The following is a 23816-nucleotide window of genomic DNA, read 5'->3' on the forward strand; positions in this document are numbered from 1 at the left end:
AGGCACCCAAGTGAGCACCACCGTGCCAGGTTATGAGGTGCTGGGGGTTGAATCAAGGGTGCCATCTCTAGGCTCAGTTCCTGATTTTCAACCATCTCACCTCCTACCCCCACTCAGTGTTATCCGAGAAATGAAAGCTATAAGCAAGGTGACCACAGAGTTCCAGGCCAGGACTAGGGTCAAGCCTTCTTATTCGCTCCCACTGGGCCTCTCTGGAGGCCGAGAAGCTGTGACTACAGAAACCACAGATGTCCCAACGAGCTTGTCTCCTCCTCCTCCTCCTCCTCCTCCTCCTCTTTTATGGCCAAGACATCATCCCCTCCCAAGTCATTCTGGTGGGGTTGAAGTCTCGCCAGGCATGCAGCCCCTAGGAGTCAAAGAAAGGTGGTCCCTAATACATCACTTTAGGCTCCAGTGGAGATGTGGCCCTCTGCGCGCCAAGCCAGGCTGTGAACGCTGCCCAAGCCCTAGATGTTTCCTTTGTACCTGCTGCCTCGGGTCCTCCCTGGAAGGACAGGCCTGCGCTGAGCTTTAAGTGGTTTCTGCGGTTTAAGGGGTGGGTGGGGAGGAGGAGGAAGATGAGCTGGTGACTACTCCCCATTTCCAAGCCACACTGCCACCACCAGCATCACCCCCTCCGGGTTGTTTGCCCCCTGCTTTGAGATTCCAGGGCCTGATAAGGGGACTGGGCACGTGGGGGTAGAGTGACTCTCTGATCCCTATCAGCCTCTTCCTTGCATAAGAATGCATTTGAGGAGGAAATAACCCCTGCCCTGCTTTAGAAATCAAGATTCCTACAGAAAAGAGCAGTAGTTATAGCAAGGGTGAGGAGTGGGGGGGGGGGGGTGTTAGGTCAGGCAAGAGCAGGAACACCCCGGGGAGGGGATAATCCCAGAACCTACCCTGCTCTCCTGGCCAGCTGAGTAAAGCCCAAGGTCACACCGGATAGCAACGCTCACCCTATGGCCACTGTGGGAGGGACAAGCAGCTGAAGCTGTTGGAGCAGTTCCTCCCGTGGGGTGATCTCGTGGGAGCTATGAGCACGCAGGAGGAGGAGGCTCTCTGATCGCGATGTCGGTCTGACGACGAGGAGGGACCCCAAGCACCGCCATGCCTCGGAGAGGAGGCAGCGAGCGGATAGCGGGGTATGGTGGCTCCAGCCTGTAACCCCAGCTCTCAGAAGGCTGAGGGAACTGGGTTGCTGTCAGTGTACAGGGACGTTTTGGCCAACAGAGCGAGACTCTGTCTCAAGGAAAGTCTAGGAAGCAAGTGGCTGTCAAGGCCTAGTCTTCCCAACTCCCCTCACTTCCTGACCGCAGGAGCATGAAGTGGCCTGGTGAGAAGCAGCCATTCTACCAGCCAGGACACGCTGTGTCATCTGCAAGCATCCTAGGGGCTTCCCCCTGTGCCTCTGACTTAAAGGCAGGGGGGGGGAGAAGGTGGGGGGGGATTGGGGACTGGGGAGGTAGGGAGTGGGGGTGTGATTGGGGCGGTGATGGGTGGGGGGGTGTGATTGGGGAGGTGGGGGTGAGGTGGGGGGGGGGTCATTTTGAAGATCTTGAGACCCAGAATCCCAAAGAGAAAAAGGATCTAGTCAGTGGTGTGGACCTGTAACCCCAGCACACCCAAGGCTGAGGCTGGGTTGTGAGTTGGAGGTCATCCTAGGAAACATGCTTTAAAAAAAAATACACACACACACACACACACACACACACACACACACACACACACGAGCCAGAGAGATGGCTCAGCAGTTTAAGAGCACAGGCTGCTCTTCCAGAGGGGACCCAGGTTCAGGCCCAGCACCCACATAGTAGCTCACAACCATCTAGCACACCAGTTCCAGGGTGTCTAACTTCTTTTTCTGTTCCCCCGTAGTGTATGGTGCACACAAATGATGAACAGACAAACATGCCAGCAAAACACCCACACATATTTTAAAAATTAAAATTAAATGGAAAATAAGAACAAAAAAAAATGGGGAGGTGGAAGAGAGAGCTGGCGAGGCACAGAAAACTTGATGAGTGGCAGACGGACAGGAAGGAGAATCCCACAGGAGCACAAAAAAAAAAAAAGAGCAGGAAAGGCGGGTTCCAGGGTAGGGGTGAGCAAGGGAGGTCCCCATCCCCTGAATGTCCCATCCTTTCCCTACTCTCTCTTTCTGGCTGTGTTCCTAGGTGGGGGTGACACCACCCGAACTTTGCCTTTTACTCAAAAGCTCTCCAGACTGACATCGTATGCTGAGCAGAGTAGTATACGTGGGCCTATGTTTACCAGAGGCCATGGAGAGCCCTAGTCAGTGAGGTATTGCCACAAAAAACATGAGAGGCAAGGTGTAATCCCCTAGAACCCACGCAATTAAACTCAGGCACAGTGCTGGATATGTATCTGTAGTCCCAGCAATGGGGTGGTGGAGACAGTCAGCTCCCTAGGGTTCATGGCCAGCCAGTCTAGCCAAAAACGGTGAGCTCCAGGTCCCATGAGAGCTAAAGTTAAAAAACAAAAATAAAAATAAAATTAAAAAAAAAAGTCACTGAGGAAGACACCAGATTTTAATCTCCAGTCTCCACAGACACACACACATGTACACACACCTACATACATGTACACACACATGAACATGTACACACACAAAGGACATGGGAATAGTCAAATAGTCAAAAGCCCTCAGAAGTCATGCCAGCCCACCCCACCCCCAGAAACTCTTATCAATCACCCTAGGAGTTAGGCGATTTCTCCTAATCTTTGTCTCTGGGACTTAGGAAACTCAGCTCCCTAGAGACTTGGGCGCTGACAGTAGCAAAGGGTGACGCTCCAAGGAGGGGCAAGGGTGGAGACTGCAGGAGTGCTGGGAGGGAGGGGACAGCCGCCCGCCCTCTCCACGCCAGGTGCCACGTGCACCAGGTGGAGGGAGTGGGCGAGTCACGAGGCCCTGGCGTGGCTGGCTCCTGCCCCGCTGTTTACCAGCTGGAGAAGGCAGGAGGAGGGGCTGGGAGCCTCCTGCTGGCCGCCTGGCCCCTCGCCAGCCGCTGTTGGGTAAGCAGGAAAGCTAGGCCCAGCTAATCAAACTCTGGGTGGAGGCTGTGCCGAACTGTGGCATCCAATATCCACGGAAGCCTTGGCTCTTGGCCCTCCTCGGCCTCCAGGCTTCATGTGAACAGACTTAGGGGGTGACGGGGAGGCATGGGGGAGGGAGGGGGAGGCTATGCTCCCTTCCTCCTGACCGGTTCCTCTCTTCTGCTCTCCGTTCCTCTACCCCTCTCACCTCCTCTCTACTTTGCTCCTCCTCCCCCACCCCCACCCCCATCCCCCCACCTGGAGTATGGGAAGCACCCAGCAGCCTGGGAAATCCAGAGGAAGGCAGCGCGGGGTCAGATGGAGACTACACAGGCACGTGCTGCAGAAACCCAACCTGCAGATCCGTTGGAGATCCGAGCCCCTACCTAACACGCTGTCTTTTCTCAGCACTCTTCCTGTCTTCCCCTTTTTGCTATTCTGTCACCTGCCCTGGTCTGGTTAAAACACACACACTCACACTTCACACACACACACACACACACACACACACACACACACACAAAGACTTGGGTTCAAATCTCAGCTCAGTCACAAACTGCCCTTCCTTAGCAGTCCCCTCTATTCTGAGTGAGTACCACACTTGCTTGTGGAGGCTATCATATGGGGGTTCCGGAACCCGCAGTCCTACTTTACCTCCAAGGCCTGGCAAGGACTCTGCACACAGTAGGCAATCAATAAGTACTTGCTCCCCTTTCACCTGCTTTTTTCTCAAGACTGCAGACACTGGGCCACTGCTCGCTCCCTGAGTCCCCTCCTAGTGCCAGGACACTCTGCCAGCCACTCCTTTGCCTGCTGACGGGCCAGGTGCTCCCTCCCTCTTCCCTCCTCCCTCCCCTGGGCCCTGCTCCCTGCCCTCCTGGGCAGCCAGGGCAGCAAGGACGGCACCAAGGGAGCTACCCCATGGACAGGGCCCCACAGAGAACCCACCGAACATCTCGGGGTAAGAGGCCTTGCAGCCCCGCAGGCAGGTGGAAAGGACTGCTGGGAGGCTCAGAGGAGGAGAGGGGTGGGAAGAGACTGGGGGGGGGGGTGGAATTGGGGAGAAGGGAGGGGAGCACGGTGAAGGGATGGCCTGGCAGAGGGGAGCGGGAAGGTGGGATAGGACCAGTCTTTTGGTAAACTGTAGGGGAAACTGGAAGAGGGGTTAAGATAGCACCAGGAGGAGACAGGGAAGACAGGGAAGGCAGGAAGGAAGCGACAGGTTGGAGTGGGGGCAGGAGGGAGGAGCTGTGGTGGAGAGGCTAGAGCAGGGAAGCATGGGAAAGGAGCTGGCTCCCAGGTGTGAGCGGCCCCTCCCTGCCACAGGACCCTGGGCAGTCGTGGCTGGAAGGGCAGCCCCCCCCCCTGAAGTACCCTGGCTGCCTTTATAGCAGAATGGGGGTGCAATTGCGCCTTGCCAGCCGCTTCAGCTTCATCTCCCCCCCACCCCACCCCCAGTCCTAGACTTTCCTCCAAGCTGACCCAGGCATGGAGTTTTATCTCCTCGGTGTGAGGCACCTGTGGAGCCCGGGAAGGTGCGGGATGAACAATCCTTGGCTCCACCAATGGAGTGAAGGGGGGTGGGCGGGCAGCCCCTCAGAACGGGACACTCCTCCCTTCCCGTGCTTGTCAGCTGGGAATTTAGAGTGAGTGACAGAACTACCAGCTTCCAGGGCCACTAGGGGAAGACCCCTGTGGCCAACCAGGGGAGTGCCCCCCTACCAGAGACTGCTCTGAAATGCAAAGCTGGAGGCCGGACGAGGATGCCACGTCAGGGAGGAAACTGAGTAGGGCCGGATAGGATTAGCAGGGAGGTGGGCATGTCGTGAAGCCACACCCTCTTTGGGCAGACCTTCCCCTCCCCCACCCCGGGGAACCAGGCTACGCAGGCCCCGCTCACCACCAGGGTGGCCAGGAATTGCAGGCACCCGGACTACAGGCTGCATCTCCTGGTGGAGGGACAGCGAGGGAGGGGTGGGGTGCGTGTGCCAGTCTCTGGATAGCAGAAGACAAAAAGTAATAGAACTGAGTCAAAGGTTAGGGACATTACAGGCGGGGCTAATGGGCTTTCTGGGACAAAAGACTGGCCCTAGGCACTGTGTGGACACAGGACATTGGATGGAGCCTCTTTTGCCATGGGCAGCCTCTCCAGGTGTTTCCCAGATGCTTACTGCATGCTGACTTCATCCCAAATACGGGGCCAGTCCTGTGACTGTGTAGGAGACCAGGCTCTTCCCCCAGCAGCTGCTCCCCTGGGCAGCAGAGCGTTCCTGCACACCTCCCTGAAGCACTCTGTGCTCTCCCTACCTGATCTCCACCTAGACGCAGCCATGAAGCCGAGCAGCAAGGAGAGGGTAGCTTCCCTCTGCAGGCTCGTGGGCCACAGCGGTGGCCAGAGAGGGTCTATCTACACCCTCCCCCCGCCCCCTCCCCGCGCCCCCTCCCCGCGCCCCCTCCCCCCGCCCCCTCCCCCCGCCCCCTCCCCCGCCCCCTCCCCCCACCCCCTCCCCCCGCCCCGCCCCCCATCTTCCTCTTCTACCCTTCTCATCTATTCCCAGCCCCACACCTCTGCAACTCCCTCATCCTTCCTGGCACAGAGAAGCAACCGAAAGATTGCATTCCCACGGGGATTTAACTCTGGGTGTAGAATATTGTTTGTATTTCAAATGCATCAGATACTAGAGGGTTCTCGCCGTTCCCCGGAGCAGCAAGCTGAACAAGCCAGGCCGAGGCTCTGCCAGACGGGCTTATAATCTAGAGGGGACTGTGGCACACCTAGGCACAGTTGGCTGTTACGTCAAGTGCCAGGAAGCAGTGCACAGTGCTGACTGATTAAACCCCAGGGCAGGGGAGAGGGCATGGGCGGCTGCTCCAGACATCTGAGACCTAGCTATATGAAGGCGTGTGGGAGCGAGGCAGAGTGGCACGGGGAAGTCCTGGAGGCAGAGGAGCTGGACCTGGAAGAGGGCCAGCGTGGCCAAAGGGCAGAGTGATGGGCACTGCCGAGGGGGCCCGGCTTCTCCTCAGAGACCAGGCAGTGCTGGGGGCCGGGGAGGGCGGGGAGGAATAGGGTACAGTGGGAGGCCCGTAAGTGGGGAAGTCTTTGGCCCACCCTCCATGTCTTTCAACTGTTGACTGACCTTTCCTTCTCTTGTCTTTACAGAGCTGCTGACTGCAAAGAAGACCCATACCTGTGAGTAGTAGGGGTCTGGGCCAAGAAGGTGGTACTGGGTATGGTGAAACAGTTCAGTTCGAGAGATGCGAGTTTAAAAAAAAAAATGCCCAGGACTGGACAGAAGTGGAAGAGGCAGGCTGAGACTGCAAGGCCCAAGAAATGAGGGCCAAAGGAAAAGATCTACAGGCCAGGGCAATGAAGGACCAAAAAGAAAAAAAGAAAAAGAAAGAAACCCAAAGGGTGTCAAGTAACAAGCAATGGAAGGAAAAAGGGAACTGTGAAAAGAGGAAGGCAGAGGGCCGGACAGAGGCTCCAGCCACTGGGCCAGGGCAGGGAGGAGGGATAAAGGCCACCCCAGACTCTGAACCCTGCAGCCACAGCGGGAGGCCTGGGAGCATGCCCAAGGCTTTGTGGTGGCCGAGCCAGGTTTGGTGTTCATCTCTGTGGTTAACACATTCTGAGGGTGTGAGCAAGCCCGGCGCAAGGCTCTGCAGGAGCTAGAGAGCAGGGAAGCTTTGTCTCTGTAAGAGAGAACCGGACAGAGACACTGTTTCTTGGGGTCCTGAAATCCTCGGACGACAGTATATGAGGAAGAGAATAGAGTTCTAGAAGGGCTCCCCAACGGACACTTGCAAGTGTGCATCTTGCGTCGGGCCTGTTGCGGCACCCCGCAATCCAGCCGCATAGAGAGAGGCTATTCCCCTTCAAAAGACGTGTCCACTCCGCCAAAGCCCTGCCCGACAGGGTCACGCACAGCCTCAGCACTAAGCTGAAGATGTCAGTCTCACCAGAGGCTGTCACCTCCTCTCCCCTATAACATACTCTTTCATTGTCCACCAATTCCTCCCACTGCTGAAGCCCTCTACGGCCTTCCTGTTCCAGCATCCTTCCTCCTTGAGCTTGGGGCTGGCTAGGATGCTCCATTCTCCTGGGTCGGGGGGTGGGGGTGGGGGTCGGGCCTGCTTGGCTCAGCATAAATCCTGATCGGCTTCATGTGCCGCTAGCCACAGGGCCCCACGGAAATGCTGAGCAGGTCCCTGGGAGGAAAGCGAGTCAGAGTGATGTAGTGATGTAGGCGAGCTGGGGGAAGGGACCAGGGACCACACTGTGGGGGGAGGGGGGGAACCAAGTCAAGCCTTCAGACCTGCCTCCTGTCCTTTTAGCCCCGCCACCATGAGTGCTCGCCCCCTCCAATCCAGTGCCCAAATCCCACACCAGCATAGACAGCCGTTTTACTGGAGCAAGCTTGAAGATGTCTCAAAGGGGCTGGCCCAGATGTGGAGCTCCACTCCCCCAAGGCCCAGGCCAAAAAAATAAAAACTGCCTTCCAGGTGAATAACCTCAAGAAAGGGACCCAAGCTGAGGAACCTAGGGGCCACACCCAGACCAGCAGGGGGCCAGAAAAGGAACCTCTGAGGCTGAGGTACCCTGAGGCAGACTGGAAAATGAAGGGGCCCATCAATAAGACACCTCACACCAATAACAAAGGAACTCAGGTGCCAAGAGGCTGGCCAGTCTGAGACACCCTCAAAAGCAAAGTTGAACCACAGACACCCCCCCTCCCTCCACCTCGTCCCTCAAGCGGATCTTGGGGTCACTCTGCCTGGCCTTGAGTCCTTCCTTACTCCACTGCTCACTACCTGTGTGACCTTGAGCAGGTTACTTAGCCTCTCTGTGCCTCACCTTACTTGTCGATGGAACGGTAGCTACCACGTCGACTGTTTTGTGGGGGATTGTGAACCACGCAGAACTAAGTCATTCCCAACACTGAAGTAAGCACTGCTGTTATGAGCGTGAAGGTGGTGGCGGTCACCATCTGTGTTCCGGTCTTGCTCCTGGAGGCCTTTCTGAAGGACCAACCAATCCCACAGAGTCTTGGGCATTTTCCTAAAGACACTGCCGCAGTCCCTTCCCCGGCCCAAGGATAGCATCATATGCGCAAAAGGAATGTGGCACTCGGGAGGCAGAGGCAGGCAGATCTTTGTAAGTTCAAGGCCAGCCTGGTCTACAAAGTGAGTCCAGGACAGCCAAGGCTACACACACAAATCTTATCTCGAAAAACCAAAAAAAAAAAAAAAAAAAAAGGAATGTGGGTGTGGTAAGAGGTCAACAGCCTGATTATACCACACTGACTATGGCTGTTGACATGACAGTCCACAGGGTCTCAGTGCCACAAGACACCACCCAAGACAGATATCCTCTGACTTACCTCTGGGACATCCCTAACCCTGGTGTCACCTGGTGAAGAGGGCCTGGGGTACTCAGGAAGAGGGGATTTCGAGCCAGGCCTCTGCCCATGAGCTCCACGAAGCTCCCCAGCTAGAACCAACCTGGCTAGTGGAAACAGCTTTTACCGCGGCTGTGGCTGTGGTTTTGGAATTTTCCAACGCCCCCTGTGATTGGCTGCCCCGCCCCTCACACCCTGCCCCAGACCCAGATTGGCCACGTGGGGTGCCTGTCATCATACCCAGTGCACCCTCTGGGGGTTGGGGGGCTGTCACTTGGCCACCTGTGTGGTGCAGAGCTTAAACCCCCCCTGCCCAGAAACACTGGGGGAGAGCTTTGTGCAGATCTGCGGGCTGCACCCCTCTGAGAGGGCTTTACCCCACCTCCACTGCCATCTGTGCGCTGTCCTGGGCTACCCTACTGAGGAGGACAGGGAGCCAAGGCCGCCAAGCCTAGGCTCAGTCATGAGAAGTAAGTAAATGGGGCCACCTGGTTGTGGGGGAGCCTGGGTCCTGTCACCGTCCCTAGGCCCGCTGAATAGGAGGGGTGTCTTGGAAACAGTGCCTCCTTGGCAGGGTGTGTCCCAGTCAAGGTCAAGATCTTCTGGGAGATGGGTGGAGTCCCGAGGGAGTTTCTCTCCCCAGGCAGCTTCCTCGGCAGCAATGGTCAACAAAGTGCTGAATTCCTGACTGTGAGTTGTGGGAAGACTGAGCATGCCTGAGGTGTCCAGCCCTCTGGTTCACAAAAGAGGGGAGTGTGTCACCCAAGCGCTCCCAGCTGGGGCCAGGGGAGCTGGTAGAGGCTGGTAGTCGTGGCCGCCGCTGCCCCCCACCCCCCAGCTGACACTCCTAGCTCCTAGTGACAAGTTTCTCTCTGTGCCTTCAACCACAGAGGATGCTGACTCCTGAAGCGGGAGTGTCAGCAGGCAGTGGGGGGCACAACTCATCATGGAGGGCCTCAGAACCTCCAGTCAGCCTGACCAACCCCCCACACACACACACATACACAGAGGCATACACAGGCATGCATACCAAGACGTGATGGCTAAGTACAATCCAGGCACAGAGTACTTACTCTGTGTGTGTGTGTGTGTGTGTGTGTGTGTGTGTGTGTGTGCGCGCGCGCGCGTGTGTGTGTGTGCACTTGCAGGTGCCTCCAGGTGTAGTTGCCCATCCAAGGCAAGTAGAAATGTGAGCAGAAAACCCTTGGCCTCACTCCCTTCCCTCTTTGGAACCACGGGCTGACAGCTGCTGGGCAGATGTCCGGGGCCTTTTCCCCTTCCAGCTGAGCAACATAGGCAAATCAGACCATCCTCCATGTATCCTGTAAGGGAAGCCGGAGGACCTGTCATCAAAGTGCAGGGAGAGCGAAGAGAAGGGAAGCTGGGCACCCTGAGGCCAGATGCAGCCTGAGCTTCAGCCTGGGGTCTTTCCACAAGCCACAGAAGGGAGACCGTATCGGGTCCTGGAAAGACCCGTAGACTAAAAGTCTAATGAGCAGGTTCTGTCATGGGGTCGCCTGAGGCAAGCCACTGAGCTCTGGTCTCCGGCCACAAAACATGAGTTGCTTTCACAGCAAAGTCGGGAGGAGTCTCCCAGTTCTAAGAACCCAGGACTCAAGAGAGGACCCCCTTGGTCCCTAATGAGGCACCCCCCAAAGGTGAAAGAGAATCTGACACACACACACACACACACACACACACACACACACACACCGTAGTATACCAGGAAAGCAGATCCGGCTGTGGTTTCGGCCTGCGTGCAGGGGACAGGAGTGCAGTTCAGGTGCAGGAGCCTTGGTGGGAAGGAAGATGGAGGAACAGCTGACTGTCAGTCAGAGCCACAGCTTCTTTTCCGGCTTCTTTTCCGCAACAGCAGTAGCTGTCGGACTTCTCAGAAACAGCCTTGGGTCAGCTCTGAGATGCTGTGTTTCTGCAGACTTTATGCCCAAGCAGAGAGCAAAAGTCCCCAACAGTGTCTGCGGGAGACACTTCGGGAGCTCTGCATTACACACTCGCGCACACCTGCGCGCGCGCGCACACACACACACAAACAGTACATCCAAGTTTTCTGACCCTGTTGAGTGCCAGTTACCACCAACTTGGGAGAGAACAGACAGGGCTTTTGGGGCCATGAAACACGAAAGAGCGAGGCCAGAGAAGTAAGGAGCAGAGTGAGCCTGGGAAATACGTGATGAAGGGAGGGTGATGTCCGGATGGAGGAACTAGGGTAAAAAGCCCAGACATCACTGGGCACAGGTCATAAGGTACAGACACAGGGGAGGTGGTTAAAAAAAAAAAAGGCATAATGGAGGATGTCTCATAGTGAAACACCCCCACCCCCGTACCCCAGGGAGACCCAGCCATCTCACTATTGGGAGTTGGTCCATGTGGAATCAGTAGTCAGCAGGTCCAGGAGGGGGGGAGGTGTCATATGTTTATTCTTTTCCTTGAATCCAGCCACGATAATACACAACAGTGGGCCACAGAGAACTCCAAGCACAACCCCCACCCCCGTGTGTGTGTGTGTGTGTGTGTGTGTGTGTGTGTTGTGTGTACATTTGGTAGGTGATTTGTTGATTCGTTCCTTGGGGGTTCTGACATTCGAACTCAGGCCATTGGGCTTTTACGGCTATCACTTTTACCCACTGAGCCGTCTTGTGGGCCTTACTTGGTTTTGTTTGTGTTTTTGCTTGTCGGTCTGTGACAAAGTCTCACAGAGCTCAGGCTGGCATTGGACTCTCTGTACAACTGAGAAGGACCCCAAGCACCTGACCTGCTTGCCCATGCCTCCCTGGTGCTAGGATTGCAGGGGTGCGCTTCCTGCTCGGCCTGGGCTTGCTTTTTCCTTATATTAACTCCTTCCTTCCCATTCCTACCGGAAATCCCAACCGCCTCAGGCTCAAGGTGGTAAACTTGAAGAACCTTAATCTGTCCCACCCAGTGTTGATAAGTGCTGCCCCTACCAGGGGCTCACTCACCCTCCCTTGCCTCAGTGCTGCTGACTCAAACCAACAGAGAAGGGGACTTTCCCCACGCCAGTGCTCTCTAAGGAAGACACGGCCCTGGGGAAAGGGGGGTCTCACGTTCATCCCCATGAATACCTCCTGGGGTCTAACCTTCACTTCCGCTGCGATGAGGACGCAGCCGCTTCCCTGAGACTCCGAGGCTCAAGATCTCCAAGTGGAGATCTCTACATGGGAACAGAACAGTAGTAAGATGCCACGGCCACGTCTTTCTGTGTCTGCTTCCCTCTGCGGTGCCACTGCAGCTCTGGAGGCAGGGGAGGCTGCCGCGCGGCTCCCACTCCTCCTCGGAGCTTCCTCCTGGTGATGCATCCCCTCCCCCGTCCGCGGCTTGTTTTCTCTGAGTTCTTTTCTTTCCCCTCCTTTCTCCTGTCCCAGACTGTGGGGGTGGCAGGGGCAGCAAGAGGGGGTTTCTAGTGGCTGGCTGGCTTCCATGGCTTTGCAAAACCTGTCTCTTCTTCGCCCACCTGAGTTTTTCAGTTCTGGGATCAGGTGTGTCAAGTAGAAAATTCTCGTGAGGGCTTGCCTGGGCTAGGGATGTGCCCCCCAGGGAGATGCGTGGTTCCCAGCCCTGCGGTGGCACCCACCGCCTCCAGCAGAAACTGGAGGAACTGAGAGCTCAGGCAGCAGGGAGGTTGGCGAGAGGCTGTGGACCCGAGGGACCACTGGCTGGAGCTGTGGTCTCGGTGAAGAGAGAAGGGGCCTACGCTAAGTGCAGCATCCCTCTTCCTCAGTCAGCCATTCCTTCGTTGCTGCAAAGAAAGGCTTAACAAGGGGTAACCTAGTCCATCCCCGAAAGGAGCTGTGGCCTTCCAGAGGGGCCTTGGGTCGGGAGCTCTGCTGGGACGCAGAAGGGATCTGACTTTGGCTCTAGAGAAGCAGATAAAGGGTACATGAGCCAGCCAGGACCACTGAGGAAAGCTAGGCCCAAGGGACGGTATCTATCTACCATCTGTTTGTCTGTTACCCGTTGGTCTGTCTATCACTGTGATAGGCGTGGGTCCTGGCTTATTCGTCGCCTCCCCCATCATCACCCTCACTCCACAGGTGTCCGCCTTGTTCATCCCACCCTCTTTGCTCTCCTCACCGTCTCATCCTCCAAGGGGTTACAGCTTAGTGATTGAGGACTCCGGCTCCAGTTACCAAGACCTGGGTGTAAACTCTTTGTTCGGCCTTTTCTTGATCTGTAAAGTGGGGACAGTATTAGGGGACTCTACGGAATGGTTGTGATCGTTAAAAGCATGTGTGAAGAGTCCCAAGGACAACGTGACGCCTCAGCAGCTACAGGGCCTTGCTGTGCAGTCTCGGCAACGTGAGTTTAATCTCTAGAACCCACGTGAAAGTGAAGAGAGAACTGACTCCATAGAGTTGTCCTCTGCCCTCCACGTGTGAGCTGTAGCACGTGTGCCCACGTGTATAGTAGGCACACAAACCGTATAACAATCCATAAATACCTTTTTTTTTTTTTTTTTTTGGTTTTTCAAGACAGGGTTTCTCTGAGTAACAGCTCTGGCTGTCCTGGAACTCACTCTGTAGTCCAGGCTGGTCTCGAACTCACGGAGATCCACCTGCCTCTGCCTCCCAAGTGCTGGGATTAAAGGCGTGCGCCACCACTGCCTGGCCCATAAATACTTCTTGAAAAGAAAGCCAGGTGCGGTGGTTCACATTTATAATCCCAGCACTTGGGACGTTAAAGCAGGAGGGTCTTGTATTCCAGGCCAGCCTGAGTACATAGAGAAACCCTGTTTAAAAGGGGGGGTGGGGCGGCGAGACGGCTCAGAGAGTAAAGAAAGGTCCTTGCTGTCAAATTTGATAAACTAACGTTCCATCTCCAGGCCCCTGGTGGATGAAAGAGAAGCACCAACTCCTATAAGCTGACCTCTGACCTTCACACATACTCATCCTGGTGTGTGGCTCATGTGCATGCACAACTAATATATTTAAAACAAACAACAAACAAACAAACAAACCTCAAGGCTGGGGAAATAGAGTAGTTCAAAAAGTACATGAGACTTTGGGTTCTGTCTCCAGCAAAACACACACACACACACACACACACACACACACACACAATGTAGAGACTGGTGTGTACTAAGAATTCAGGCAGTGTTTACATCTTTCATTATTCCTCCTTACTCAGTGTCCAATGGCAAGCAGGAAGAGAGGAACAGGAGAGAGAGCCCTAGCGAGCCTCGGCCTGACCCATTCCCTCTCTGCCCCTGGGCCTTCTGGAGTGAGACCCCCCTGGGTGGAAGCCCCTCTCTGTTCCCACCACTTCCTCTCTGTGGCTAGGCACCTGGTCAGGGCCCAGCGCCCAGCTCTGGGTATAGTCAAAAGCACTATCAATGAATCTCGCAGCTGTGAGCTCGGTGAGATTAGAGGAGGTGGGGGGGAGAGGTGGCTTGCCTCTACCGTATTTCTCCTCGTAGGAGGCTCTCGGGCTCTCCCTGGAGAGCTTCTCAGGGCTGAAGCAATCCAAAGGAAGACTCACTTTTGCTTTCTAGAGCTACATCATAATTAGCTTTTTACGTTACATTGGTAGGGAAGGTGCAGGGATAAGTGTAGTGAGCTGGCCTGGATAAGGAATGGGCTTGACCTCCCTTGACCCCTTGGGAGGAGCAGCCTGGCACAACAGCAGCAAGAGGGACTAAAATCTTTCTATTCCAAGTATTGTTTCAAGGCAAAGAGTCCTCGTCCTGGAGCTCCTTAAAGTACAGACTCACCAAGCCCCGCCTCGTGCTGCTTGAACAAAGACCTGCGTTTGTTTTGTTTCATGGTACTGGGCCACGGAACTCAGGACGTTGTGCACACTAGGCAAGGCCTCCCTTAATCAGCTGCATCTGTGGCCCTAGGTCCAGTATTATAACAAGACCGCCAGGTTCTCTTTTCATGAAGTGCAGAAGGCTCAATGCTGCTCACTCGATCATTGTAAGCCTGCACCAGGCATTTCTGCTTTGGTGGGCGGTCCTTTTTGAAACAGGGTCTCAAACTCATGGCAACCCTCCTTTCCAGGCTTTCTGAGTGTCGAGATTTCCCAACTTGAGGGTTTCCTTTATGATAACCTTCAGGAGACAGGCATACTGACGGGACAGCAGGTGAGACAAAAGTCCTAAGAAAGCATTTCCCCAGAGTCTAGCTGCTGCGTGAGCCATGGGCCAGGGGCTGGCCTGGGGGCTCCTGACCTTTGATTGGCTCCAGTTCCTGGCACCGTTGAGCCCTGAGATGGTAAGTTCCTGGCAGACTAGGCTCCCAGGCAACAGTTTGAGTAATCCTGCGATTACTCAGCACCCCCTACCCAAGCAGGGTTCCCATGGCCTGCCGCCTGCTGTTCAGGGACTGGCTCACCCTGAGAGTCTTCTTTTTCCGAGACAGGGTTTTTCGATGTAGCCCTAGCTGTCCTGGAATCAGTCTGTAGACCAGGCTGGCCTTGAACTCACAGAGATTCCCTAGCACCCCACCCCCCACCCCCACCCCCCCACCTCCTTTGCCTCCCTGAGTGCTGGGATTAAAGGCCACCCTGTGAGTCTTAAAGGTTTGTTGTGGAAGGTGTTTCTCAGCTCCACTCGCCACCTCCCTCCCAGCCTTTCCCCTCCTTTCTTCCCCAAGCCGCAGACACACAGACACACACACACACACACACACACACACACACACACACACACACGCTGATACTTTCTTTGATTAAGTGCTTGGGGTGGATGGTACTGAAGGAGGGGGAGGGGGAGGGGAAGGAAACTTAGAGAAACGCAAGAAGCCAGGTGGTGTGGAGGCAAAGGCAGCCACAGGGCCAGGACACAGCAGAGAGCCCCCTCCCGGGTGGTGTGAAGGCACAGGGCAGCCACAGGGCCAGGACACAGCAGAGAGTCCCCTCCCGGGTGGTGTGGAGGCAAAGGCAGCCACAGGGCCGGACACAGCAGAGAGCCCCCTCCCGGGTGGTGTGAAGGCACAGGGCAGCCACAGGGCCAGGACACAGCAGAGAGTCCCCTCCCGGGTGGTGTGGAAGCAAAGGCAGCCACAGGGCCAGGACACAGCAGAGAGCCCCCTCCCGGGTGGTGTGAAGGCACAGGGCAGCCACAGGGCCAGGACACAGCAGAGAGCCCCCTCCCGGGTGGTGTGGAGGCAAAGGCAGCCACAGGGCCAGGACACAGCAGAGAGCCCCTCCCGGGTGGTGTGAAGGCACAGGGCAGCCACAGGGCCAGGACACAGCAGAGAGTCCCCTCTATTTCTGTTGTCTCTCCATTGCTATAACCATTTCCCCACAGTCCTGGACCTCTCCGTCTCTCCGTCTCATTTGGCTAGGGCTTCTAAGCCAGAGAGCTCCGATCCTATGTGCTTGTGTCATTGTGGACCGCTGCCTTGGACTGGAGATGGGAAAGGTAGAGGTAGCTGGGGCCCAGGGCTCGCTCTCTCTCACAGGCACCAAATCTTCCAGTCCTTGACTGACCACATCACTTCTAAGACAGCAGGGACTTACTCACACTGTGGTCAGGCTCCTGGGCTAGGAACAACAGTGGGTCAGGTATGGGACAGGACGTGTGACTGGGGTCATCCATGTGGTCAGTGCACACACGGCACGCAGATGTGGCTCTTGGAGAAGGGAAGAGGCAGGGAGGCTTGTGGTTGCCTGTTGGGCCAGGGCCTGAGTTCCCACTGTGGCTTGGCCTAATCTCCCTACCACTTGCTTTTCTGGGTGACCTATGTTGGTTTCTTCCCCTCTCTGGTCTTAGGGCCACTAAAGAGAGCTGTACCCACAGAGTGTAGAGGGGAAAGCGTGTGCAAAGCCCGTGGGCCCGTGTGCTTCTGCCAGCCTGCCGTGCCCATGGATTTGCTTTATCTCAGGCAGGCAGTCATAGCTGGCCCTTGCAGTGTCCTGCCCTCCACGGTGCTCCTGCTAATCACAGTGTGGCCTGCTCTCTGACCTGAACAGCAGGCAGTGTCACTCTCACCCTCATTCACTGCCAAGAAAACTGAGGCTGCGAGTGTTGTGACTGGAAGTGAGCGTGCCCCCACACTTTCCACCCTTCTTCCAGGCACCCAGGACTCCTCTTGTTCTTCCTTCCACTCCCCCCCCCCCACCCCCCAGCATTTAAACCAGTTTGTAACTTACAGGAAACAATCCGAAAAGAGCTCTTGACGTCTGGTGGCCACAGCTTACTGTGCAGTTGGCGGGTGGCAAGTATGTCTGGGGGTGGGACAAAGAAAGTGAGTTTTAATGGAGGGACTTCAGACGCGCACGTGGCGCTCCCTTGAGGAGACAGCTACTTAGTCTGACCTAGCTCTAGGCTGGCTTCAGTAGGGCATGGTTTAAGGATGATGGAATATTTGGGGAGTATTTTTTGGGAAGTCACATCAGCAGGCCCCTGTGTTGTTTGGTTTCTGGAGACAGGCTGGCCTTGAAAACTCACTATGTCGCCAAGGATAATCTAGATCTCCTGACCCTCTTGCCCCTACCTCTTAAAACAGCACCGCCCGGCTAGCAGGGTCACATGGGACCAGGCACCAGGCTGGAAGTGAGATCACATAGGAGTGACTTTGCTCTCCATGAGGCACTTCCTCTGTCCCTAGGGCGGGGACACGTCACAGAGGAGAAGGGGCTTTTACTCTAGACCATTTTTCTGGCCTGCTCTCCAGCTCTAGCCTCTCCACCCAGGGAAAGCCAGAGGTCAGTCAGTGATGGCCACACACACACTTGAGTCCTTAGATGGTGCTGCTGGAGATATCTGGAGTGGCTGGGCCTCCAGCCTTCACCTTCTGTTTCTCTTCTCCTCACCCCAGTCCTTCTAGGTCTTCTTTAGTTTTTTTTGTTCGTTTGGAAGGGTTCTCTGTGAAACCCTGGCTGGCCTAGAACTCACTCTGTAGACCAGCCTGGCTGGCCTCGACTTGACAGGTTTCCACCTGCCTCTGCCTCCTGGGTGCTGGCAGCAAGGGTGTGCTGCTCATCCAGATCCCTTTTACAGAAGGACTGGGGGAAGGCCTTTCCTGTCCCTGTGTGGCCTGCTCTCTTTTCCAATGGGGACTGGCGTCTCTGTCTAGTGCCCAGTGGCCTGGTGTGCCTCGCGTGTCTCTTGAAACACTGCAGAAAGCAGAAAGTGGTATGACTGACAGACACGAGACAGAATAAAGGAAATCAACCTGGGGCCACAGCAGGCCACAGCAGGGCGCCACAACAGGGGGCCACAACTGCAGGCCACAGCAGGGCGCCACAGCAGGGGGCCACAACTGCAGGCCACAGCAGGGGGCCACAACAGCAGGCCACAGCAGGGGGCCACAACAGCAGGCCACAGCAGGGGCGGATCAGGCAGCCTTACAGTGAGTTCAGCAGGAATGAAAATTTGTGGGTTTTGTTTTTAGTTTGTTTCATTTTGGTTTTCCAAGATAAGACTTCTTTCTCTGGGTAGGCCTGGCTCTCCTAGAACTCTTCTCTATAGACCAGGCTGGCTGCAAACTCAGAGATCCACCTGCCTCTGCCTCCTGAGCCCTGGGATGAAAGGTGTGTGCCTGTTGAAAATCTTGGGCTTTAGTAGCCAAGAAGTAAGCTCTACTCATCAAAGGTGCACATGTGCACTAGTACAGACAGCATACTATCAATCCACAGGCCACATGGATGTTTACTTCTTCTTGAGACAGGATCTTACTATGTAGCCCTGGCTAGCCTAGATCTTGATATGTAGATCAGGCTAGCCTTGAACTCCCGGTGATACACCTGCCTCTGCCTCCCTAGGGTTGGAATTAAAGGTGTGTGGCATCATGCCCCACAATCCACTTAATACTTTTCATCTGTGCACACACTCATACGCAAGTGTGCTTCCAAACGTGTCGAGAAGCCCTGCACATAGCACATAATGAACCATTCAGGAAAGTGGGCGTGTAGACCTGGCACTCAAGCAGACTAGCTGTGCGAGCCTGAGCCAACCAGTTCCTCATTTCTGGAGAGAACAGGTGAATGGTGTGGGCTTTTGTCTCGGCCAGTTGTAACACAGTCATGTTCTGGGCTCACACTGAGGGGCTTAGATGCCTTTGTACATCCTGTTACACACTGCACGCAGAGCACTGTTTTGTGCTGATTCTGGGGCCAACCATCTGGAAACCCTATGAGGGCTCCTCGGCAGTCAGCAAAGCTGGGTCGGGCCACACTCCAGGCTTCATCTCTGTCTCTTCCTAGTCTCTCTGAATCCCACTGTGGTAGTCTCCCTCAGTTCCTGTTCCTGTGTGCCCTTCTCTCTCTTCCAGGGGTGACTGACATCTCTGTCTAGTGCCCAGTCGCTCGGTGTACCTAACCCTCCTGCCACGTCTCACACTTTCTCCGTGGCACTAAACCTCAGCGAGGGGAGAGGGCGGGCAGGAGGCACAAAGGAAGCCCCTTGGGCGGGAAGCAGGTGTTATGAAGCAATGAGGGCCCCTCAGGCCCCTGCGCAGGATCGGAGGGGGCCACTGGAGAGGTTCAGCTCGAAGGACTGAGCAGGTGGCCTCTTTGCAGCTGCTTTCTGTCTCCATAAAAGCTGATACAACTCCCAGCTGCGTTCGTGAGTAAAACACAGCCTTCTCAGACTCTTGCCCTCCCCTTCCATGAGGCAAGAGGGCATGTTGGAGCTCACTGGAGAAGCAGGCCTGGGGTGCGGGGAACACTGTACCCCTACGCCTGCAGCCCCAGGTTCATGGTGCTGAAGTCCAGAAAAACATATCCTGAACTAACTTCTCCTCTCCTCTTCCAGCACAAATTGAGGTGATCCCTTGCAAGATCTGTGGGGACAAGTCATCTGGGATCCACTACGGGGTTATCACTTGTGAGGGGTGTAAGGTGAGTTGGAGGAACCCGTCTGCAGATGCACACCTGGCTGTTGCAGTGGTCTCCCCAAGGGTCATGCGCAGGAGGGAGGAGGAGAAAGAGGAGGAGGAGGAGGAGGAGGAGGAGGAGGAGGAGGAGGACCTAGTCTTGTGGGAAAGTGAACACAAGGTCAGTCACCATTAGACAGTGGACGTCTGGAGACTTTGGTGGGTTTCTGGATGTAGAAAGTCCTGAGGCCAGTGCGTGTAGATCGGAGGTCCTCAGGACCACTCGAGCTCGGCACAGGCGGGACAAGCGGTCTCTATCCTCCCAGGGCTTCTTCCGCCGCAGCCAGCAATGTCACGTGACCTACTCCTGCACCCGTCAACAGAACTGCCCCATAGACCGAACCAGCCGCAACCGATGCCAGCACTGCCGCCTGCAGAAGTGCCTGGCTCTGGGCATGTCCCGAGACGGTGAGGATGTGGGGGAGGCACAGCGCCCCCTGCCCCTGCCCCCAAAGACTCCCTGCACTCTCTAGATGCGTCCTGGCACTTGCCAGACAGGGTTGGCCTGCAAGCCTCTGCTTATTCTTCCTCACACAGCCCTTTGCCCCATCTTTTTGAGGATCCTTTGAGGCTCCTCAGAGTCCCTCAACTCCAACCTCTGCTCCGGGAAACTTTTCCCAGCATCCCATCAAACTCTCTTCTCTTTCCCCTCTAAAGAAGTCTCTTCGTTCTGCCTTCTCCTGGCCTAGACTCCATCCAGTTCCCACATTGTTACCTCCTGCCCTGTCACTCAAGTTTAGCTCCCTCTCCCTCTGAGCCCTGCGTAAACCATTCTGGGGCACAGGAGTGTAGCCAGGGACGGCCGACATAGTTGGCTTGCGAATGACCCAGGAGGTGGGGATAGAGTGTGGCGTTCCCAGGGCCTCATCCACGCTCCTCACCCGAGTCTTCACCACAGAAGGAGCCCTGGGTGGGGGGGTGGGGGGGGTATGAGGTGAGGGGGAACCACGAGGAGCCTGTCAGCACTTTTCAGTGCTCAAAATAACAAAGTGAAAGGAAACATTGAGGGGTGCAAGGGGGCAGGCGGGGCGAAGGGCTGTGCCCCCACACCTGGGAGGGGTTGGGGGAGCGAAAAGGGCAGGAAAGAGAGAGCAGAAGAGGATGTTCAGAAGCAAGCCGCGGAGCCTGGGTTGGGCTGTGGTGAGTATCTAGGTCACCAGGGAGCCTGCAGGCCTGACCACAGGGAAACCTGTGTTCGGCAGCCTTTCCCTTCCTCCAGCCCTCCCAGACAGGCGAGCTGACCCCAATAAATCCTGAGGCCCCCTATTCAGCCCCCACCTCAGCCCTGCTCTCAGGCCCCTGCCCAAGCTTGTGGCTTGAGTCCTGTCACTATTAGCGTCTAATCTAAAAACCTGGAAAGACATTGCTGGGGAGATGGAAATGCCAGGGAGACAGATCCTGGTGCTTAAGCTCCCAAAGATAAAGCTCATCTGTGGGCAGAGCTGGAGAAATCGAGGTTGGGCTCTGATTCATGCGCCGGTTGACCTTGTGCTGGCTTCTCCCACCTCCTGTACTGATGCCTGAACTTTCTTCAGCTGTCAAGTTCGGCCGGATGTCCAAGAAGCAGAGGGACAGTCTGAATGCGGAAGTGCAAAAACAACTGCAGCAGCAGCAGCAGCAGCAGGAACAAGTGACCAAGGCTCCTCCCGCAGGGGGTCATGGGGCAGATACACCCACATACACTTTAGGGCTCCCAGATGGGCAGCTACCACTGGGCGCCTCACCTGACCTACCTGAGGCCTCTGCTTGTCCCCCCGGCCTCCTGAGAGCCTCAGGCTCTGGGCCGCCGCCATATTCCAACACCTTGGCCAAAACGGAGGTCCAAGGGCCCTCCTGCCACCTTGAGTATAGCCCGGAGCGAAGCAAAGCTGAAGGCGGAGATAGCGTCTATAGCACAGACAGACAGCTTACTCCTGGAAGACGAGGACTTCATTTTGAGGGACCCAGGCATCCTGAGCTTGGGGAACCAGAGCAGGGTCCAGACAAGCACTGCAGCCCCGGTTTCTACAGAGCCCCAGAGGCACCGTCCGCCTCCCTGACAGACATAGGTGAGCATCTGAGAAGGCTGAGGGTGGTGGGAGTGAGAGGAGACCCTTCCCCGGCACCCCTTGTAACCAAACATTCACCCTAAGGATTCGGGAAATCCTGGGCAAAGAGCCAAGGGAGGGGGCGGCAGAGCAGGGTGGAGCAGGCAGAGGGCCTCTCTATCAAGGCCAGGGTGGGAACCCGCCGGCCTCCAGCTGCACCTTCCTCTTCTGGCCCCAGAGTACCTGGCACAGAATGTCTGCAAGTCCTACCGAGAGACATGCCAGCTGCGACTGGAGGACCTGCTGCGGCAGCGCACCAACCTCTTCTCACAGGAGGAGGTGACTAGCTACCAGAGGAAGGTGAGGGCAAGGGACATGAGGGAAGGGAGGGCGGTACCCCACCACTACCTCAAGAGCCCAGAGATGGCTCCTTCACAGGTATGGGAGTGGTGGGGTACCACAGCCAGGCTGGTCAGCAGGTGTGTCTGTCTGTATCCTGGCGGTTAGATTAGAGTGTGGCTGCAGCTCCTGCTTGTGCAGAGTTTGCCTAGCTGCTAGCAAGTGTGTCCTCTTCCACACAGACTTTGCCACACTGCCTTTCATCCTCCATCGGAAACTGACACCAGTCCGTATCTGAGGGCCATTTATTGGCCACCCTTTCTTGCCAGGCACTGTAGCTTTGATGACATAGTCCAACCAGCAGCCTCTGAGAGCTGCATGTGTCTAAAGACAGTGATGAGTGTGGCCCAATGCAAGAATCACAAGGGGTTTTTGTTTTGTTTTGTTTTGTTTTGTTTTGGAGACAGGATTTCTCTGTGTAGCCCTGGCTGTTCTCTGGAGCTCACTCTATAGACCAGGCTGGCCTCAAACTCACAGAGATCCACCCACCTCTGCCTCCCAGGTGCTGGGACTAACAGCATGTGCCACCACGCCCTGCTTTAAAACATGAGGGTTTTTTTTATAAACAAAAAACAAAACCCCTTGATTCCCAAGTGTGAATTGTGTCAGTAACCATGCCATACCACAGTGTCAAAGGTTAGAGGTGCCTGTGAGATCCTCCTCAGCCCTTCCAACAACTGACCTCTGAGAGCAGCGTTTACGCGGAGGTAGAGGTGCCCAGGGTCACCAAGTGATAGAGTCAAGTTCAAATGTGAGAGTTCTACAATGTCTGCCTTCTCTTCTGTCACACTCTGGGAGCAGGCAGCACTAGGTAACAGTGTGTACATTGCAGGTGGAACTGTATCTTGTACGGTTTTCCTTCCTCCAGAGCAGCGGTCACAGTGTTGCAGGAAGGCCATCGCCTCCTCTCCAGAGCCACTCTGTAGGGATCTGGGGAGTTCTCTGAGTTCTCTGGCAATGTTTTCTCTCCCATAACAGAATCCTGAGATCTCTAGCATTGAACGAGCTTCTCAAAAGATTAGGTTATTAGGGAAAAGGGAGCTTGGAGTTAAGAAATTAGACATTTTCATCCCTTATATATTTTCCCAGGTTTCCTCGGCCTGAACTAGGAGCTATTAGTAAGTGGAAACCCCATGATAGGAACTGACCCTGGGTACATTTGTGCTAATAGGCTCCAGAGTTGAAGGCATGCGAACGTAAAACTCACACCCTCAGTCTGTGGGGTGCAGGGGCTTGGGAGGGTCACAGGTCTCGTCCCCTGTCCCTGCAGTCTATGTGGGAGATGTGGGAGCGCTGTGCCCACCACCTCACTGAGGCCATTCAGTACGTGGTGGAGTTTGCCAAGCGGCTGTCCGGCTTCATGGAGCTCTGCCAGAATGACCAGATCATACTACTGAAAGCAGGTGCCCCTGGGGTGGGCAGGCCGGAGGATGGGGTGAGGGGAGGGTGTGGGCTGGGATGGAAGCAGAACAAGCCGGGGAGACAGAGCCAGGGCCAAGTGGAGGGAGCTAGCCTAAGGAAACCAGGATGCTGAGGAGTCGGCTACCCCGCCTACCTCTGCTTACCACCGCCTGCCCCGACTCTCTCCCCTTATCCAGGAGCGATGGAAGTCGTGCTGGTCAGAATGTGCCGGGCCTACAACGCCGACAACCATACAGTCTTTTTTGAAGGCAAATACGGTGGCGTGGAGCTGTTCCGAGCTTTGGGTGAGGGGCCAGGAGGATATGAGAAGTTCCCAATGCCGACCCTATCTACGTAAAGCCTCTAAAAGGGGGGGGGCTGATGGTCCCCCCAGCTCTAAACACCAGAGGGTGGTTTCCTTGGGGACCACCTCCCGTGCTTACTCTCTTCCTCTCCACCCCGGCAGGCTGCAGCGAGCTCATCGGCTCCATATTCGACTTTTCCCACTTCCTCAGTGCCTTGTGTTTTTCCGAGGATGAGATTGCCCTCTACACCGCCCTGGTTCTCGTCAACGCCAGTGAGTGTGGCTGGGCATGGGAAAGGGTGCTCTGGTGGCTGGGGCGGACTTTGGAAGCGGCTGCATCGGAGAGGTTGCTGGAAGCAGCCAAATGAGC

General features: G+C 55.8%; 1 protein-coding gene across 1 annotated transcript in view; it reads left to right on the forward strand.

The window, feature by feature from the left end:
• Positions 1–3835: 3835 nt before the first annotated feature.
• RORC (RAR related orphan receptor C) overlaps positions 3836–23816 on the forward strand; it is a 27259-nt gene continuing 7278 nt past the window's right edge. The window contains exons 1-9 of the mRNA XM_084769224.1: positions 3836–4018; positions 6221–6250; positions 19195–19280; positions 19582–19723; positions 20851–21363; positions 21581–21702; positions 23012–23144; positions 23340–23447; positions 23609–23719. Coding sequence (XP_084625350.1) covers positions 3979–4018; positions 6221–6250; positions 19195–19280; positions 19582–19723; positions 20851–21363; positions 21581–21702; positions 23012–23144; positions 23340–23447; positions 23609–23719 — 1285 coding nt within the window. The 5' untranslated portion in view covers positions 3836–3978. The remainder of the gene's footprint in view (positions 4019–6220; positions 6251–19194; positions 19281–19581; positions 19724–20850; positions 21364–21580; positions 21703–23011; positions 23145–23339; positions 23448–23608; positions 23720–23816) is intronic.

Source organism: Acomys minous (genome assembly GCF_964271855.1).
Source record: "Acomys minous genome assembly, chromosome: 19".
Taxonomy (NCBI): Eukaryota; Metazoa; Chordata; class Mammalia; order Rodentia; family Muridae; genus Acomys; species Acomys minous.